This window comes from Wyeomyia smithii, chromosome 3 (assembly GCF_029784165.1).
Source record: "Wyeomyia smithii strain HCP4-BCI-WySm-NY-G18 chromosome 3, ASM2978416v1, whole genome shotgun sequence".
Taxonomy (NCBI): Eukaryota; Metazoa; Arthropoda; class Insecta; order Diptera; family Culicidae; genus Wyeomyia; species Wyeomyia smithii.
The window spans coordinates 171,961,475-171,982,969 of record NC_073696.1 but is presented as its reverse complement, the minus strand read 5'-3'; the positions used below and the strand labels follow the sequence as shown (position 1 = coordinate 171,982,969).

At 34.7% G+C, this 21,495-nt stretch overlaps 1 protein-coding gene across 3 annotated transcripts in view; it reads right to left on the bottom strand.

Moving 5' to 3' along the window:
• Nucleotides 1-21,495, bottom strand: part of LOC129732982 (TBC1 domain family member 4) — a 71,205-nt gene that overhangs the window by 8,036 nt on the left and 41,674 nt on the right. For 2 of the 3 annotated variants that reach the window (XM_055694488.1, XM_055694490.1), the window contains 3 exons: nucleotides 3,750-4,280; nucleotides 3,329-3,576; nucleotides 2,704-2,832 (listed from right to left, as the gene is read on the bottom strand). In XM_055694488.1, the coding sequence (XP_055550463.1) occupies nucleotides 2,704-2,832; nucleotides 3,329-3,576; nucleotides 3,750-4,280 (908 nt within the window). The remainder of the gene's footprint in view (nucleotides 1-2,703; nucleotides 2,833-3,328; nucleotides 3,577-3,749; nucleotides 4,281-21,495) is intronic. The other variant, XM_055694489.1, reaches the window with a different exon arrangement.

Sequence of the window (21,495 nt, the reverse complement as noted above, 5' to 3'; positions counted from 1 at the left end):
ATAATATCTGTGAATTTTAAATTATATAGGGTATCGTCTCTATTATCGTCAGGTTTTACCTATTATCGTCAGGGGGATAAATGATATCAAAGATTGTTAATTTCTTGCATGATGGTTCTTCATAACGCAGACTACCCCTCCGCAAAATATTAGTTCTCTATGACCTTATTAACCTCCCGGGCGATAATAGGTAAAACCTGACGATAATAGAGCTTATACCCTACATTCAAATATTTTTTTTCAATTAATTGACAAATAATTACTAACATTTTTTGTCGCGAGTTTATTCATCGGACTGTTTACATGGATGGTCATCATCTCGACTATAGCAATTAGTAAATCTCATTACTCTCCAATTTGAAATAACAAATCCGAGGCCAAGAGGAGTAGAACAGCTTTTCGATAAATGTTAAAAAAATTAACTGCTTATTTTTATAGCTTTCAAAGCAGCGCACGATTCAGCAAGGAATGGTATCATATCAGTGCTATTACGGGAGTCGCTTCACAGTGAAATTTATTTCACTCTTACGCTCACTTCACTTTTTGAGACCTATTCCCGATTCCACCTCAAGTGAGGTGACAACATTTACTTCCGTGAAGTGAGATTGACAGTGACGTGAAATTAAGAATAGAACAAGTGAAATGAGAATGTTTCCCGGCTCAAAAATGTCTATGTCCCAGAAAGTTGATTTTTCCATTTGTTTTTTTTTGAAATTACACCAGATCTTGACGTTCTCTACTTTTCTAAGACTTTTTCATCAAAAAAAAAATTTTTTTTTCGGTATCGAAAATTTCATGAACTACGGTGCATTTTATTCATCGGTCAAAAAGTTGAAATCCAATTCTGATTCGTTCGTTACTAAAAAATAAATCCAATATTTATCATTAGATCACAAATCAATCAATTTTTAAACCTTCCTCATCTTCGTGGAATCATTTCACCGTTCAAAATGGTCGTGAGATAATTCCACGCGAAACGTCGCTTATTCCGTTTTCACTTCAGTAATATGACCAGGCTTCGAAATGGTCACGGTAGAACCACTTTTCACTGCGATAATCGTCTTCTTCTTTCTCTGACGCTACCAAGGCTCGCTGTCTGAATACATTCTTAAACAAACATGTCAAATGAGTATCGCCATCACGACGTTATTTTCCTCAAACGTATTTTGACATTTTTTCTGGTAATGAGAATTACGCACGTTGAGTGCGTGTATTCTGGAAATAATTTATATCATTGATCTTGTAATAATATTGCTCAACATAAATAAATGAAGTAGACAGGAATAGGCCGAAATAACATCGCTAAACGATTGACAGTGTGCATCTCTTTGATACGCGAGTGTCGTTTGACCATCCTTTTCTTTCTGTGAGCTGAGGGGCGATGGTTTGGTTGTTTTACATTTACGAGCGAAAGCCGACTATAACGCACGCTAAGGAAGCGAGATCAAATGAAAATGGTGACCGTTTACAAGTCTGGATATGACACTCATAATAACCCAGATTTCACGGCAGATGTCACTTTGCGACGCTTTTCTCACTTACGTGAATCCCGTAATAGGGCTGTATTCACTTCAATCTGATTCCACCGTGAAGTGACTCCCGTAATAAGCACCATCATGTGCCATTTAACGGATGCGTTACCTGACGCATTTATATGAGCAGTTGTCCACGGAGGGGGGGGGGTCAAAATCGTTAAAAATCTGTCCACGTGGTATGTGGATGGCCCCATTACGGCAAGATGATAATAATACGTAAATTGAAAAAGATATAATTATATAATTATGAAGATATACAAACTTCAAACGTCTCTAAAATTAAATCGAATGCAGCAATACTATGTAAATACAAACCTCAAAAAGCTTACTCCAAAAAGTTTAACAATATCATGCAGTGGACGATTGGTTGAACACATTATAAAATAGATCACTTTTTTTACAATAATCTAGATAAGATAAGTAAGTCCATAAGAAACTGTTTCAACTGTTTGTTTCTATTCAAAAAAAAAAATATATATATTTTTTGCATGTTTTCAGTTACTTCAAAACCTTTTTTTATATGATGCTCAGTAAAACAAGTTTTATTTATAAAACAATTTAGTTTATCGAGCTTGTAATTTTTTGTAGATTTGTATATACAACGTTCTCCGGTTGCATATTTTTGTATATAGATGCTAAGCATAACAATGATATTTTCTATTTAAGTTATTTATAGCTATTGGTAATAACGAGTTGATAAACTTTTAATTTCCAAATCCAGAAAATTAATAAAAACGCAAAGGTTTTTTTAAATAATTGCTCATCATGTCCGACAGTTACCGATGCGGAGTTATGGCATCACATTCCATTTTTATTCTATTCTTTCTTATAGCGTGCGTATTTAATGATCGCATTTCGTTTATTATAGAATGGCAACAAACTATTAATTAGCTTTTTAAAATTTATTTTGATAACTATACGTCTTACAATATCAGTATCATTTTATCTACGACTTCGAAAATATGGCGAAGTTATGAAACATTATTAAAAATTGAAATTTTAAGAAGTGTATATTATAGTTTGAAACAAGGCAAAAACAGCTAAGAATTTGTTTGTTTTCTGCGTGAACTTACTTAACTTTTTGAATTGCGTGAGTATCAAAGAAGCCATGCGAAGCAATTTACATTCGAATAGATCTTTGTATCATTAGTAATGTTTAAGGACTTACTCTCCATCAGAAGACGATTTAGACGATGGCGTTTGTTGTAAAGAACTGAATAGTTTCAAATTGTGGGCTTGTAAATTTTCTTCATTATCATCGCTAGTTTCCGTGTATGGTACCTCAATTTCGTTATCGCTAATTATGGAGAAATATATTCAGTGAACAATAATTGCGGTACAGACAATTAAAATTAGCAAACAATGCTCAACTATCACATTGCAAATACTTAAGCAGCCTTTATAATTGATACTCTAGGTCGGATTTGAGGGGGGGGGGGGGGGGGCAAGGGGGGCAAATACCCCGGGCCTCCGGACACTAGAGGACCCCCAAGACGAAGTGAAGACCTTTTTTTTGCTCGTCGCCTTCCACCGGTAGTGAAGGCGGGGCACAATTTTTCGTCAACAAAAAGGGCCCCACGAAAAAATCTGCCCCGGGCCCCCCAACGCCCAAATCGTCCCTGTTGATACTGTATAAATCTGTGATCAATTTCGGAACATATATCTAAAGTTGAAGAACAGAATGTTCAGTTTAGAGTAACTTCAAATTGAGTTGAAAGTTTCTATTCACACCATACTCGGTGCAATGACAAAACTACTGACAACTGATGATAATTAAATAATGGATTACTTACATCTTTTTGGTTGGTATATCAAAGTGACTAACCCGGCGACCGCGGAAGATTTCACCCTCATCAGACGTCTGTGGTACAGCGTTCTCTTTATTCTCTGAGATTATCGAACTATCCGGTCGTTCATCATTGCTGGCGAATTCACCATATTCGTTGATGTTTTTAAGCACCTGAGCCGAGGCAGTTACTGAAATTGGCGCCCGAGTGAAAGATGAGTCTCCTTCCGTTTCAGCCTTTTCATCAGAGGTGATCTGTGAGAAATAAAAAGGGTTAAATATAATTACATATTTGTTTTATTTATGTTGCACTTGGCACCTTACTGATACTTGCGACGACCAAGATGTAAACAACGATAACCGATATAATCACATTCTACCTGTATAACTTTGAACACCCTGTTTTCTGATGTAAAAAGCGAACTCACCTTACGTGTCGTCTCCAGCTGCTGCTTGAGTTTCTGGGCATCGTACGCTTTGAACTTGGGCAGTGCGTCATCGATAAAGGTGAAGGGCACGCGCTTGTGTGACACTTTGATTTTTCCAACGTATAACACTTCAAAAAATTGAGAATTATTGGCAGATATATCCGGTAACGAAGACAAGCTCGAAGATACGCTAGCACTGTTTTGGATATTTCCTCCACTGCTCGAATGATTTAGCCCGCTAGAGAAGCTTTTTGAAGTAGATAAACGTCCTTGTGATGAATATATCTGGCCATAATTGTTAGCACCATTCTGACTATGGGACAACGTCGGACTGTTGTCGTGATGTGCATTCCGCATTTGCTCCGATAGTTTTAAGTTGGACGCCGGGGTTGAATGAATCTCTTGGCCACGTAATGCTTTATGGATGTCGTTTGAGTTTCCACTACCCGCCACAATACTTTGCGGGATACTACCAACTGATGTGCTACCAAACGAGGCAGGCTCACGCATTTGTTGCATTAGTTCTGCCATCTGAAACAACCAGAAAAAGGGTGCAACACATAACACGTGAGAATACGGTAAATATCGAGGCCGCATAGAACTTGACGGCCGGCGGTTGTAGACGTTGCAGCCTACTGTTAAGGTAATGTACATGTAATGTCTTCATGCGTATATATTTGCATATTCATATGCAAAACACACTTGTTACCCTACAAGCGGAGATTACAATTTAGTTGTTTGCGTATTGATGATCTTCAGTAAGCTGCTATTTATACCTTTTTAACGATCATATACGTTGCGTTCCTTTTCAGCAGCACAAGGTTGTCCTAGGAGAATGTCCAGAAATTGTTAACCAACGATTTACGTTTTTTATAACATTATAGCAAACTTGAATTCTATCGTTAATGTGTTCACACTTTACTCTGTGAAGAATTAGTTGTGAAGAGTTAGTTATTCTAACAAAATCGCAGTTTCCACAAACTGATAGAGTAAAAATAAGTGTTGTCAACGGTTAATTATAAGTGTTAACCCGTTGTATGTGATGTTATTTAGCTGACGGTCGCTTATAAGAATATAATAGAGAGCAATAAACGGGTTGATTCAGGTTTCAAGCAAAAAACTAAGAATAAGAGTGTACTTGCCGAAAATCAATTTTTACCTCTCAATTTACAATATTTGCGTTTCACGGGTGCGCAATTGCAAGCATTAGGATGTCTGTATCAGACCCATTTTTTTAATTACAAAGTTCACTGAAAAGCTAGTCCATGTAAATTGATAGCAATGCAATGCAATGTTGAAGCGGTCGTAGAGAAAATTTAGGACATCTGAGATATCTAATCCGATGTACGAAATGCGAAAGAAATGTGATTAAAAGACTAAGTAAATAAGATACATTATTTGTTCTTGACAAATCCCAGGCGGTTAAAACTTTGTTCATATGTTCGCTAATTTTTATTCATGATGCACATAGTTTCTGCCTTAATCTTCTAGTGCCCAAATTTTTATTTTCTGTTGAAAAAATTCTAAAACGCTCTCCTTATGCTTTGATTTAGGAAAAAAAAACAATTCATACAGTTCATACAGTTCATTTAAAAAACCAGTTTGTTTATTTGTAAAGTTGTGAAGTCCATTACAAAGCTTGGTCAGGCAGGGCAGAGCAGGACGAAAAAAAGTTGTGAAATCAAGTAGTTTATAAACATTCTTTTTTTTGGTAGAATGTTCGTTTGGTCCTAACAAGCTTGCGAATATAGGTTAACGTTACACTTAATGCGATCGCCTGATGTGCCTGATTTGTTCCTATCATATTCCGGAGAGGGTTCTATCATACCTAATGTCAGAAAAATATTAAAGTAGATTAACTTTAAGCCATTTGTTTGGTTTGGTAAGCTTCTCAAGAATTCCAATGCAAATTTTTTAAAGCCAAGATCCTATTCAGCAAAATTGATTTTACCTTTAGTCTCCATAATATTTTTGGGTTTTAAAGCACTTCGCTGTAATTTCTTCGTACCCACATCACATTTATGTCCAAACTGCATAGTAGCGTCAACAATAGCAATAGGAATGCCAACAAAATTACGAACAGTAGTCTTATTATCCTCGTTATTAATTATGCCAGATGTTGTCCTTTTGAAAAACATTGTTCACCAGTTAAAAAAACCCAAATCAATTCACCTAGCGGTGAGACCCAGCCTTTCTCATTCAAACTTATTACTTGTTAAAACAGATTTACACGAACACTCCAATTTTTAGAGATAAAGAAGAAATCCACCTAGCGGTGAGACCCAGCCTTTCTCATTCGAACTTATTATTCGTTAAAAGAAATTTACATGAACACTCTAATTTTTAGAAAAATATACACCATGATAATTTCTGCTGGATTTATTGTTCACTCTAAACAACAAACTTTTGGTAGCCAACAGCACAACTATTCCGACCTTAACACATACACATGTAAATAGCCCACACACATACACATGTAAAAAAACACCTTAACACATACACATGTAAATAGCATGAAATAAATATGTTTTAAATATATGACGCGAATTTTTTTTTGACGTGGGACTACGTCATTGTTTACTATACTGGGATGCATTCTGAAAAATTTTAAATGAAACTGGCAAATGTTTCGTCAGAATTCAAACGTTAATAACAGCATAACCACATGATGGATAACAATGACCAGTATGTTGTTGGATAGAAAAAATGTAGAACAATTTTGTAATATGCTAGTTATCACTCTAATTTCATTGCTAAGGGGTAAAATTGATAGAAAGTTTCAATGACAAATTTAAGCGAATAATGAACCAATTACATGCAAGCATTCCTAGCACAGACGACGTGAATGGACACCATCCATTCCCTGTGATATTCTCTGTATCAATATCGAAATAAAAATTGACAGAGTCTCCCCGTCCCAATAGGTCAATTTATTTTTGCTTCCATGAGCTTAGACTAATATGATGTCTCGAAGGTAAAAGTTTTCCGAAAAGTTTGAAACAATCCCCATCCTTGAACAATTTCTATACCTGCTTTCAGAACCTAATAAAAACTGATGTCTTGAAAGAAAACATGCCGGTAAAGGCAACAGTACCAGTGGAGTGAAGAGCCGCAGGTCTCTCGTCGTCTATGATTGCAGCGGTACTCTTCTATTCGTACATTTCACCTGGTACACTTCTATTCGTACTGCAACGCTATTATTCGTACTGCAGCGGTACTATTCGTACTGCAGCGGTACTATTGGTATTGCAGTGGTACACTTTTGTTCGTACATTTCTATTCGTGTGCAACCGAAAAAAACTGCAATGCTGCTGTTGATGGTGATTGAAAGTTTATCCTATAAATATGATTACCATAAATTGTGTAATATCGGGTTGACAAATTGCTTTTTGGCTTGTAATATTTTCTAAATTATTTTACTTTCTTTTTAACAATTCATCTGTTTTCACAATTTAAAATACTGTTTGGAGCGAAAACTGAAAAGGCTTGAGTTTGCCTGTGATCTGTAGAGCTCGTTATCGAGAACTATAGTATCATTAGATCTCTCTCGTAGTTCTAGATCGTTATCTAGAACCAATTCTGATTAGTGCACGCTCTTAAACATTAGGTTCAATTCCTAATCAAGTCCAGATAATTTTCGGGTTGGAAACGTTCTGGATGAGCCTTGGATTGGAAATCCGTCAATTTTTTTTTAATTATTGGTATTCATTTGAAGGGTTACTATGTCTGAAATTAATAACCAGTCCGTTATTTGTTTGCCAACTGGTTACATTGCATGTTTTTAAAAATATCTCATATAGATAAATCGTCCAGCTCAAACCGATGTAGGGGTATGAGGTGGGACCATCATCATCATCATCATCAAGAATTGTAAGATTTTGCAATGAATCTTTATTTAATTTTATCTTCGATATTCACTAAATAACCGTGACCGGATAGTATCGAAAGAGTAAATTCCCGAATATACACATTTATAGAAAAGTAAGAGCCTACGAATGCTTGTGAATTTTTGGATTATTTACTAAGATTCATTCAGAATCTCTTTTTACATTTCAAAATTGTTAGATGATATATTATTATTCAAAGCTTTACCATAATAAACGTATATTAGCTGTCTTTGTAATACAGCGAATGCAGTTGCAGGCAAATGGAAACAATTGTCAAGCAAAAAACAAAAATGGAATTGTTCATTGCTACGATTTTTTGTTGGAACTTGTTAATAATTTTGTTTAACATATCTTCTTAGGGGCTTTCATATTATTTTCAAAGTAAGATCCATATTATAGATTTGATTTAATCAGAGTTAAATAAGACAAAACCATTCATTATGATAACGTAAGTATTATGATATTTGGTTTTTGAGGATATAGAGTTAATTCTGACTTTTACGCATTACGAGAAATTCTTGGTTTTTCTTCAACAAGCACGATACGCTTGTGTCTTGTCAAATACATGTTGATTGCACAAAAAAATACTACAGGCCAGTGCTGATAAAAGTCATTTTCCCCAGCAAAATTCTTCGAAAATTACAGCCAATCATTTTCAATTTTCACTTCCAATGATCGCAGTACTCTTTCAGATACACTGGATTTTCGTCCTAGTAACGTGCTGTTAAACTTAGATGAAATAGATCGCGCGCATCGTTCACGGTTACGGAATAAAATTTGACGACAAATCCAACCAGATGATCTTCACTACAAAGCGAAAAAGAAAAACAAACAGTCCACTCAACCAGAATAAACCTCACTGAAACACTTTTTCACTGACACTGACCGATGCCTTGACAATCTTCGTTAACTGATAAACTGATTTTGTTGTCTTGCTTTCATCGCATGGAATATAATGAGATGTTTTGACAGTTCACTTCCATGCAAAAAGCGGGAAGGGAGAACTCTGAAAGGATTGTGAAAAAATAACGTTTATGGATGCTTTTTTTCACTTTCACTCAAGAGTGTCAACAAATATCAACCCTGCTACAGGCATAATATCGCCAAATAAAAACGATATTCTTTCGGGTGTTGTTGAATATATTTCGAAAATTGATTTCCAGGGGAGGCTGAAAATAAAAATACGTACAGTCGCTGAGCAAACACATTGATTCTGTCTGCAGACTCTGTATATTTTGTAACAAAAAATCCCCTAATTACAGTGTTTAGTACCACGTCATCATTTCATAGAACCCTAGGGCTGTATACCTTGTTTTATTTTTTTTTTTTTATCATGGTATAATGAAAACGCCACTGTACTCATATATAAAGTCGGACTCAATTATATATAGACTCGATTGTATATCATTCTATTATATATCTTTTTAGCTTTTTAAAATTTTAGTAGGACTTTTTTCCTTTTTAAATATGACTTTTCTAAAGCTCAAATCAAAATTCTAAGAGTTTATCCACCTATTAGGGGCCATCCACATACCACGTGAATAGATTTTTAACGATTGATGAATTGGGGCAAAATTGACATGTTGCTGATATTTTACGTGGATCAGACACCTACCAATCGATTCCTGAGACTTTTTTACTTAATATAAGACATAATTTGACTACCACTTTTAGATATTAGCACATTACCATTACTGCTCATACATATTCGATATTATTTCGCTTCACCATGCCAAAACCGTTTTTGTAGAATCACCGTTTTAAGCTAAGGTTTTGTCCGATTTAGGATTTGGTTTTTTTTCGAAAGATGGGTAAGAAGATGCTAATATGTGGCTTAAAAAAAATGGCGTCGAAAAAACATCGAAAATTTCTGATTTCTCAAAAATTCAAAATGGCGCCATTGTCGCCCCTTAAGTTGAAATCTGGTCAAACTCTGGGAAATTAGGTTTCACATCAAAATACACAAAAAATTATATATAGAAACCAAAGCAGAAAAAGTCAATTTTTGTTGCACTGTGTTATATTCAAATGAAACGGCAACCTCTATAGGTTGCCCTATGGCGGCCAAACCTTTCATTTGACAATAAGATCGCTGAAATAGGTTCATTTTGAACTAATTTTGAAAAAAAAACGTTCTGTTTTTTCTTCTGTTCATTTATACACATACTTCACAGCCGACTGTTTAGTGTACAGGACAATTGCGGGGCTAGCGCTAAGATCCTACTGACACTAACAGTCTCTTCCGAGCCGAGACTCGAACCTACGACGACTGACTTGTTTGGCCAGCATTGTACCTCGAGACCATCTGGGAGTGTTTTATTAATTATAAAATTCATCAGTTAACCCTCAACTAGCCCGTTCATTTGATATCAACATTGTGGAAACTGGATGTGTAGTTTCTGAAATAATGAAGTTTCGTGATTTTCACATGTAGATACATTACAGACAAAGTTACAGTCCGATTACAGTACAATTCAATATGGTGTTATGAGGCAGCTAGACTTTTCTTTTGACACTAATTTTGTGAAAATCGGTTCAGCCATCACTGAGAAAAGTGAGGGAAGTCTTCGGAATGTTTTTTTTTTCATAGCTAAATTTCACATTTTCAAACATAATAGGCAAAGTAAAAATCCGTAAAAGTCAATAGGGTCTTATGGGGCAACTAGACCTTCCATATAACATTGATTTTATGAAAATCGGTCCAGCCAAAAAAATAAAAACCAAAAAAATAAAAAACAAGTGTTTACTGCACACAGCAAAATATTTTTTATCGATATTTACGATTTTTTTTTGTCTTTAGCAAGCAATTTATCGGTCAAACCAGCCTTAAACAACGAACAAAGTGTTTGGGTAGATAGTTGAGAGTATACTAAAAAGACACGAGTTGGAGTAAGTAAAAATGCTTAATAAAGATTTATAGTGATTTTAGTGGGCCTGGGAAGTGCCAATAAACGAGTTTTCTGCTTCAAGTGGTATCATACTCTTTAGCAATCGAGAGAGTTGCAATTGAATATTCTTAGAAATATGAACACCAATAAAACCGCCAAGGATTTTTCAAAGAATATGTCACTCCTTTTGATTTTCATACGAGAATTAAATTTCTGACTCAATTTCGAAAAGATAAAAGCCAAAATACATTTTATTCAAAATTTTCAAATGTTGAATCATTTTATTGTTTTCAAGAAAAAGGTATTATTATGTGTTTATTTTTTGAAAAACTGAGATTGGTTTAAATTTAAAACAAATTTTCTTGTATGCTATCTTATTGAATACAGACATTAAGAGTGAGTATTTACATATATGGTATGATATTTTTATTTTGTTATTTATAGGTATAAAAATTACACTTACACTTTCATTTAATAATGATGGTAAATGTTATACTTATCATCAAGGGTTCGTAATACTTTTTCGTTTTCAGATTTTTAGTAGCACTTCGTTAATACTCTTCGTTTTTTTTTTTATTTATCCATTTCAACTGCCTAACAGATCCCAAATGTTACTTTCAACATCAAGACAATGGTTTTTTTTATTATCAGAAATATTTATGCAAGGATAGATATCACAAATTACAATGCAATTCCAAGTTTATTTTTCTTTGTTATCATCTTCGTCCTGATAAATATTGTCTATTTTAAATATGCACTTAGCATGGCCCAAAAAAATTTACACTAGCTAAAGGGACAAATCGAATTAGAGTCAGGAACGGCTTAATCAGCGGCGCTGTTCTGATTCAGTCGAATAGAACGGGTATCGAACCTTTGAATTTGGATCAATATCGACAATTCCAATCACGGAAACGGAAACTCAGATTCCAGCTGCCTTACGAATATTCAAAATATCGTTCATCGTAGAGGAATCTTTGAACACCTAAATTTCAATCGAAAAAATTATCTTAAATTGTAGCCACTCAGGTGTCATTTGGGCGTGGAAAAACATTCCCGACAAAACAGATGCAAACTGCACAAATAGATTCGGGGTGATTGGAATAGTGTTCCTCGATTGGGAACTTCAATTGATGATCGTTAAAGTTTGCCAAATCTCTTTTATAATCTGCAAAAAAGTGCTAACAGGGAAAAGATAAAGTACAAGTTGATATAGCAAAGCAAAGCAAAGCCTTGGTGCTACATTCCGTATCAGAACTCGACCTTCTGTTTATTATACACAGACTTCGCAGCCAACTGTTGAGTGTACAGGACAATTGCGGGGCTAGCGCTACGATCCTACTGACACTAACAGTCTCTCCCGAGCAGAGACTCGAACCTACGACGACTGGCTTGTTAGGCCAGCATCGTACCTTGAGACCAGCTAGAAGATGCTGCAAGTTGATATATTAATGGTTATACTTCATTTTACTCATTTCGAGTATTTCGTCTCAATACACAGGAGGCTGCATAAGCTGCTTAAAATATGTTCCATACTCTACTTCATACACTCATTCTTGCTAATACACTTCTCTAACAATAAGTCGACCATCTGTGCATTGTTTTTCTCTAACAACAATAATAGTTACTTACTTGATTGACTGGTATTTTGTAGCAATAGTAATATATAAAATTCAGAAAAAAAAACAACGTGTTTTTTTTATTTAAACGTTAAAACAGATTATTCATAATACTATATATTATAATAATTATAATAATTTATAATAATGTATTACATGATTTGTACACAAAATTTGCACTTTCGTCTAAACTCATTCAAAGTTGATCGAACAAGTTGAAAATGTTTTGAATTAACTCAAAGCAAACTTTAAAGTAAACTGCCTTAAATTTGAAAAAGATAAGAGAATTTTTTTCGTGGAATATATTTTTTTCTCTTTATGGAAATCCTCACTGCGACTAGAATCGTTGATCGATTGTGATACTCGAGTATCTGCTGTATCCCGTACATCTATTGTTAGCAATACCGCTATTGAGAAGTGGCATGCTTGTTTTTATTTTATCCGTGCTTGTGTGTAATACGATTTTACCCTTTTTTGTTTATAAAAGGGACTTATTTTGTAAAGAGGAAATCACACCAAGGTATTATAAAACTCAGTGTAAAGAAGGGGTAAGTGATGGAGAAACCTGAGAATAAAGCCATGCAGTCATTTTCTTGACATCAAATGGCCAGATTTTACTAAGATTCGAGTCCATGACCATCCACTGCAGAAAGCGGACTCTGTAATCTTAGACTAACAGACGCGACATTGTAGCTTAACTCCTTCGCCACAAAAGCGATAATTTCAAATTTCCAATAATAATCATCGCGCGACAACACCGACGGGGGCGCTGTCATGCAATCTCATACATATTTTATGATCCCAATTTGACACATGCACGTACGCTAGCGCTAATATGTGGCTTAAAAAAAATGGCGTCGAAAAAACATCGAAAATTTCTGATTTCTCAAAAATTCAAAATGGCGCCATTGTCGCCCCTTAAGTTGAAATCTGGTCAAACTCTGGGAATTTAGGTTTCACATCAAAATACACAAAAAATTATATATAGAAACCAAAGCAGAAAAAGTCGATTTTTGTTGCACTGTGTTATATTCAAATGAAACGGCAACCTCTATAGGTTGCCCTATGGCAGCCAAACCTTTCATTTGACAATAAGATCGCTGAAATAGGTTCATTTTGAACTAATTTTGAAAAAAAAAACGAGTGAATTTAAAAAGTCATTGGAACACGTTTCTTTTCACAACTTTTGAACCTCCGATTCGGAACTCGACCGTCTGTTCATTTATACACATACTTCACAGCCGACTGTTTAGTGTACAGGACAATTGCGGGGCTAGCGCTAAGATCCTACTGACACTAACAGTCTCTTCCGAGCCGAGACTCGAACCTACGACGACTGACTTGTTGGGCCAGCATTGTACCTCGAGACCATCTGGGAGTGTTTTATTAATTATAAAATTCATCAGTTAACCCTCAACTAGCCCGTTCATTTGATATCAACATTGTGGAAATTAGATGTGTAGTTTCTGAAATAATGAAGTTTCGTGATTTTCACATGTTGATACATTACAGATAAAGTTACAGTCCGATTACAGTACAATTCAATATGGTGTTATGAGGCAGCTAGACTTTTCTTTTGACACTAATTTTGTGAAAATCGGTTCAGCCATCACTGAGAAAAGTGAGGGAAGTCTTCGGAATGTTTTTTTTTTCATAGCTAAATTTCACATTTTTAAACATAATAGGCAAAGTAAAAATCCGTTTGCAAAAAAAAATCAATAGGGTCTTATGGGGCAACTAGACCTTCCATATAACATTGATTTTATGAAAATCGGTCCAGCCAAAAAAATAAAAACCAAAAAAATAAAAAACAAGTGTTTACTGCACACAGCAAAATATTTTTTATCGATATTTACGATTTTTTTTTGTCTTTAGCAAGCAATTTATCGGTCAAACCAGCCTTAAACAACGAACAAAGTGTTTGGGTAGATAGTTGAGAGTATACTAAAAAGACACGAGTTGGAGTAAGTAAAAATGCTTAATAAAGATTTATAGTGATTTTAGTGGGCCTGGGAAGTGCCAATAAACGAGTTTTCTGCTTCAAGTGGTATCATACTCTTTAGCAATCGAGAAAGTTGCAACTGAATATTCTTAGAAATATGAACACCAATAAAACCGCCAAGAATTTTTCAAAGAATATGTCACTCCTTTTGATTTTCATACGAGAATTAAATTTCTGACTCAATTTCGAAAAGATAAAAGCCAAAATACATTTTATTCAAAATTTTCAAATGTTGAATCATTATATTGTTTTTAAGAAAAAGGTATTATTATGTGTTTATTTTTTGAAAAACTGAGATTGGTTAATATTTAGAACAAATTTTCTTGTATGCTATCTTATTGAATACAGACATTAAGAGTGAGTATTTACATATATGGTATGATATTTTTATTTTGTTATTTATAGGTATAAAAATTACACTTACACTTTCATTTAATAATGATGGTAAATGTTATACTTATCTTCAAGGGTTCGTAATGCTTTTTCGTTTTCAGATTTTTAGTAGCACTTCGTTAATACTCTTCGTTTTTTTTTATTTATCCATTTCAGCTGCCTAACAGATCCCAAATGTTACTTTCAACATCAAGACAATGGTTTTTTTATTATCAGAAATATTTATGCAAGGATAGATATCACAAATTACAATGCAATTCCAAGTTTATTTTTCTTTGTTATCATCTTCGTCCTGATAAATATTGTCTATTTTAAATATGCACTTAGCATGGCCCAAAAAAATTTACACTAGCTAAAGGGAGAATTCGAATTAGAGTCAGGAACGGCTTAATCAGCGGCGCTGTTCTTAATCAGTCGAATAGAACGGGTATCGAACCTTTGAATTTGGATCAATATCGACAATTCCAATCACGGAAACGGAAACTCAGATTCCAGCTGCCTTACGAATATTTAAATATCTGCAAAAAAGTGCTAAATATCTGCAAAAAAGTACTAACAGGGAAAAGATAAAGTACAAGTTGATATAGCAAAGCAAAGCAAAGCCTTGTTGCTACATTCCGTATCGGAACTCTACCTTCTGTTTATTATACACAGACTTCGCAGCCAACTGTTGGGTGTACAAGACAATTGCGGGGCTAGCGCTACGATCCTACTGACACTAGCAGTCTCTCCCGAGCAGAGACTCGAACCTACGACGACTGGCTTGTTAGGCCAGCATCGTACCTTGAGACCAGCTAGGAGATGCTACAAGTTGATATATTAATGGTTATACTTCATTTTACTCATTTCGAGTATTTCGTCTCAATACACAGGAGGCTGCATAAGCTGCTTAAAATATGTTCCATACTCTACTTCATACACTCATTCTTGCTAATACACTTCTCTAACAATAAGTCGACCATCTGTGCATTGTTTTTCTCTAACAACAATAATAGTTACTTACTTGATTGACTGGTATTTTGTAGCAATAGTAATATATAAAATTCAGAAAAAAAACAACGTGTTTTTTTATTTAAACGTTAAAACAGATCATTTATAATACTATATATTATAATAATTATAATAATTTATAATAATGTATTACATGATTTGTACACAAAATTTGCACTTTCGTCTAAACTCATTCAAATTTGATCGAACAAGTTGAAAATGTTTTGAATTAACTCAAAGCAAACTTTAAAGTAAACTGCCTTAAATTTGAAAAAGATAAGAGAATTTTTTTCGTGGAATATATTTTTTTCTCTTTATGGAAATCCTCACTGCGACTAGAATCGTTGATCGATTGTGATACTCGAGTATCTGCTGTATCCCGTACATCTATTGTTAGCAATACGGCTATTGAGAAGTGGCATGCTTGTTTTTATTTTATCCGTGCTTGTGTGTAATACGATTTTACCCTTTTTTGTTTATAAAAGGGACTTATTTTGTAAAGAGGAAATCACACCAAGGTATTATAAAACTCAGTGTAAAGAAGGGGTAAGTGATGGAGAAACCTGAGAATAAAGCCATGCAGTCATTTTCTTGACATCAAATGGCCAGATTTTACTAAGATTCGAGTCCATGACCATCCACTGCAGAAAGCGGACTCTGTATTCTTAGACTAACAGACGCGACATTGTAGCTTAACTCCTTCGCCACAAAAGCGATAGTTTCAAATTTCCAATAATAATCATCGCGCGACAACACCGACGGGGGCGCTGTCATGCAATCTCATACATATTTTATGATCCCAATTTGACACATGCACGTACGCTAGCGCTGTAGTAATACAAGAAGCAGCGCAATAACGGCAGCAGATGGAGTGTTGCTAACATAAAGTACCAGTATCACTTGAACGATATCTGTTAGTCTGTGATAAGAGTTCAAATTTCATTGTTGAGTAATTTTTTTTGTTAAGGTGGCTTTTAGTCACAAGCTAATTCATCACCACTATCGAATTACAAAAATTTTAACTCAAGAACTAACCGTTCGCAACAAACAGAGTTCTTGTCTCGCCTATCAAAATGAATATTTTTTTGGGGAAAAGTATGTTTTCACGGTTTTTGAGATTTTTATTACTTAAGTTTAACTTTGTAAGATCCTCTAGATATTATTAATTCAAATTCAAAATAAAAAGGTACTTCAACTAGTTTTCTGATAATGATAACTTATGCTCTTCCTCCGTTTTAATTTATGTATGTTCCTATTGTCATTTGAATCGTTTAGTTCGCTTAGAAAACTGAGAAAGAATGATGAGCATTACTTGACATACAAAAATCATGAACCCAGTCCTATATTTCATCCACACGCGATACATTGGATTTAGCTTGAAGACCAGAGAAATGTGAATGATTTTCAAAGTATATTTGAATGTAGATCAAACATGTTGGAACCTAGGAGCTAGATTTTCTGTCGGAAGAAGTTTCTCTAAGTCAAATATTGCCTGTTTCTTTTAAAACAAAACATGCCGAATTCGTCGCAGGAGTCGTCGCCATAGGGGAACAACGGGCAAGATTGTCACAATAGAGAAATTATTCATTATTCTGCTCAAAACACAACATTTCAACCAACGATATTCATAATATTCGACATTGACTAATGCTTCTCATAAAATAATGCGAAACATTTGCATATTAGTTTTCGCTAAAATAAAAACAGTCTCGAAGACCACCATTTCACAACGTGCATATGAAACGGACAGGTTGTGCTGGTAAGACGGGCCTATGAAAGACTCTAGCAAATTGCTCTTTTATACGGGACGACGCACTGCACAAAAAAGCATGTGTTTAAACCTTACCGTCCCACAGTGGTCGGAAGCCGGAAAAAACCTCGATTTTTCATGTCAATATTTTTGATGTTTTGCATTTTTCTGAAGATTCTCAAAGTGTAAATGACCTTTTTCCAAAGTTTCATGACAATCGGTTGAGATATCAATTTTTAATCGCACTTTGAATGTTGCTATATCAGGCAATTTCGATGATTTTCATGTTTGAAATCACAATTTTTAGCTCAACTTCAAACACCTGAAACTTCTTCAGTTTTGATCCGATTTTGATTCAACAAGTTTCATTTTGAAGGGAAATTTGTGTACTTTTTGGATGATTTTCAAGACTTTCCAAAAATATAACCAATTTCTCAATCGAGGTAAAACATATTGCAGGGAAGCTAAAAAATCATGTATTTCTAATTTCATTCCTACCGTACAGTCTTGTGAAACAGTTCGGAACGATCGGATAACCAACATTCAATGGGAAATTTATTGTACTTTTCAGATTTTTGGGTCCCGTTTTGCACATCGTTGCTCATAGGGAGATATTTTGAAAATAATTCTATGGAGACGTATATTCAGTCAGTTGTAGTCAGTTGTAAAATATTCAATTTCGTATATTTAAACAACATGATTGACCTGGAAGTATATATGAAGTTTTTTCCAGAAGTTTCAAGCGTTTTTATATAAACTTGTAAACCGCTTTCAGTACTGATGTATAAAGAGAGAATAAGTTGAATTGATGAGAAAAAAACATATCGTCTTTTATATTTCCAATGACGTTGAAATTAACTACGATACTATCTCATAATTTTCCTTAAAAGGCATCTAAATTGTCTAGCTAGAAAATTTTCATAATAAAATAAATTGAATTATGATGATTCTTGCACCACCTTTATTCAGAAAGGAGTACCCTAAGAAACAAACAAAAAAATGCGATTCTAAAGTTTTTCGATGAAGAACAAGTGTGGGAACCACCCTAATATTCATCTGAGCACCTATATTCTTCCCGTCGCTTTCATTTCGCTCTTCTCATCGCTCTTAAGTTCCGACTACTCGACTTAATTAAGAGGTAAAATAAAACTACTTTTACTTAAAACAAAGTTAAATTTAACAGTTAATTGAACAAATAAGAGCAATGAGTTAAATGTAGGTGTTGAGATGAATATAAGAGCAGTTCTCCTATCAAAATTTTAAGCAATATTGAAGCAAAAACAAGAACCTAATCATGAGAAAGGTCTAACGGCACTTTAGGTGCATAAATTGCTATTTTCGACATTTTCTGACATCAGAAATGAGTTCACCACTCCAAAATTGTAATAATATGTAATTTCCAATCATATAGAAAAGACTTTTAGGTTTTTTCCGACTTTTGTATAGAGACCTGCCACTGTGCGTCCGCCGCGCAGATAGAAACATTCACATCATTTACATTTTGTATATTTAAAGGTTTTAACATCGTTTCTAATGTTGATTTTTATTTCAAATGCGAGTTAATGACTATAGGTTTCATTTCGCATGCTAAGAATACTGAAAAAAGTATAATAGATGGTGCTATCGACGTTTTCTCAGACTGCCCATTGTTGTGTCTTGCCCAAGAGGTCAACTATTTCTTGGATCACTATGATTTCCATAAAAATAACATTTTCACTAAACTATCTTCACCCACATGTTTCAAATATGCTTAATGATTTCAATGTCATTGAAAACTATATTTTTCTGAAGTTTCACCGCAGCAGAAGCTTGAATTCGTCCGGGCGCTGCTTTGCTGTTGAGGGTGTTGTTTTGATTATTTCTCTAACTAATAACTAGAGACAGTGGTAATTCGCGGCAAAAAAATTGAAAATTCGGTGGCAAAATAGAAAATATTCAAAATTCGCGGTAATTTCGCGGCAACCCGTTCTTTAGAAAACGCCAAATAAAGTGCATTTTTTTTGGTAAAAACAATGAAAAAAACTGTTTTATTAAATTTAATATACGGTAATTTAACAGTACGATTCATGATTTCTTTGCAGTACGGACTACTGTGTCAAATTGTGTTCAATCATAATCACGTATTATTCCAGTTATTCTGACTCACGCTGCATTCCGCATCTACCGAGTTTCTAGGAATCGATAAATATTTATTTGCCAGCCGGAAAAGTTAAAAAAATACCGTCCTCGTTTCGAATACTTACCAAAATTATCAAAATGCAAAAATGCTTGCTACTTGAACTAAGTAGGTATAACCGTCCGAAAACAATTCAACTCAGACTGACAAAATCTCGTTGTAAGAAAGCAGTAGTACTATTCCATCTTATTGTTTGCGTAGGAGAAGGCCTCCCGTTGCCAACGAGGTGCCTATTGATCTTTAGATTTCTTCGTGTTGTTGGTTTTCGCGGCATTTCGCGGATTTTTGATAACTTCGCGGCCGATGCTGGATTTCGCGGAATTCGCGGCTTCCGCGAAATCGCGATTTACCACTGTCCCTACTAATAACCTATTGTTTCAATCTTCATAATATCTCGAATGGCATAAATTTGTGTTAATTTCAATGGTTTATACAGAAATAAGCAATGATCCATCTTGCTCGTCCTGTTCGTGTTGCCCGTTGTTCCTCTACAGTTTAAATGGCGACGAATTCGGCGCGTATTGTTTTAAATGAAACAGATAACATCCTCCGTTTTATTTATTGCTGTATAGACTGCATTTGTAGATAGGTGCAGTACATGTTTTGGATATTTTAGCAAAAACATTTGCATTTTAAATTTTCAGTACCGTCAGCTGGGGTGACATTGTACCAGTGGGGGTGAGATTGTGCCATCCAACCCATAACCTTCAGGCATCGCTTCCGGCTCCGAAAACTAGTCTTTCTTAATTAAGTAGTCGAGGAAATTTCAACTAAATAAAAATGGAATTCCGTAACGCTTGATCTTATTGATATTATTCCCTTCGTCTCTGAGGTATACAGTAATGATCTTTGAATCGTTCTAAATAAAAAAAGCGGTGACATGTAAGTTTTTTACATGGAAATGGTCGCTGATGTTCAGGAAAGTCATTTGAGAAAAAATAATAGGTATCTGATAACTGAAACTCGAGATATTTTTCACAAAACTACGTAAAACATGCAAAACTATGGTGCTTATTACGGGAGTCACTTCACGGTGAAATCAGAGTGAAGTGAACAAAATCCTATTACGGGACTCACGTAAGTGAGAAAAACGTCGCGAAGTGACATCTGCCGTGGAATCTGGGTTATTATGAGTGTCATATCAGTGAAGTGAAAACGGAAAAAGCGACGTTTCGCGTGGAATTATTTCACGACCATTTTGAACGGTGAAATGATTTCACGAAGATAGGGAAGTTTAAAAATCGATTGATTTGTAATCTAGTGGTAATATATATGGGATTTACTTGCCAATAACAAGGCTAATCTTTTTTTTTTTTCTTGAAAAAAATCGACTTTCTAGGACTTACAAATTTTTGAACTGCGGCCGGTGGAACGTAAGGGAAATACTTTCGAATTTCGTTTAGTGGTAGGGCTCAAAAGTTTCCTCTTGTCGAAAAATGTCCTCATACAAAATTTCAGCTCAATCGACTTTCCGGGACTTGAAATTTTTGAGCTGGGAAACTCGCTCATTTCACTTGTCCTATTCTCATTTTCACTTCACTGCCAATCTCACTCCACGGAGGTGATTTTTGTCACCTCACTTGAGGTGGAATCGGGAATAGGTCTCAAAAAGTGAAGTGAGCGTGAAAGTGAAATATATTCCACCGTGAAGTGACTCCCGTAATAAGCACCTATGACTTTTTAGGCTGAATTTACCTCTAAATCAAAACTCAAATCGATGACATGAGATTATTTTTTCATTAAAATGTTTGTTCATGTTCAGGAAGGATATTTGAGGAAGAATAATTAATAGCTGATTGCTAAAATTTGAGATATTATTCACAAAACTACGTGAAACATGCAAAATTATGACTTTTTAAGCTGAATTTGCGTCTAAACCAAAATTCAAAGGGATGACATGTGATTCTTTATTCATCAAAATATTTGTAATGTTCAGGCAAGACATTCGAGAAAAAAAATTATTATCTGAGTACTAAAACTTGATATATTATTCACAAAACTACGTAAAACATGCATGACTTTTTATACTCAAATAGTCTCCAAA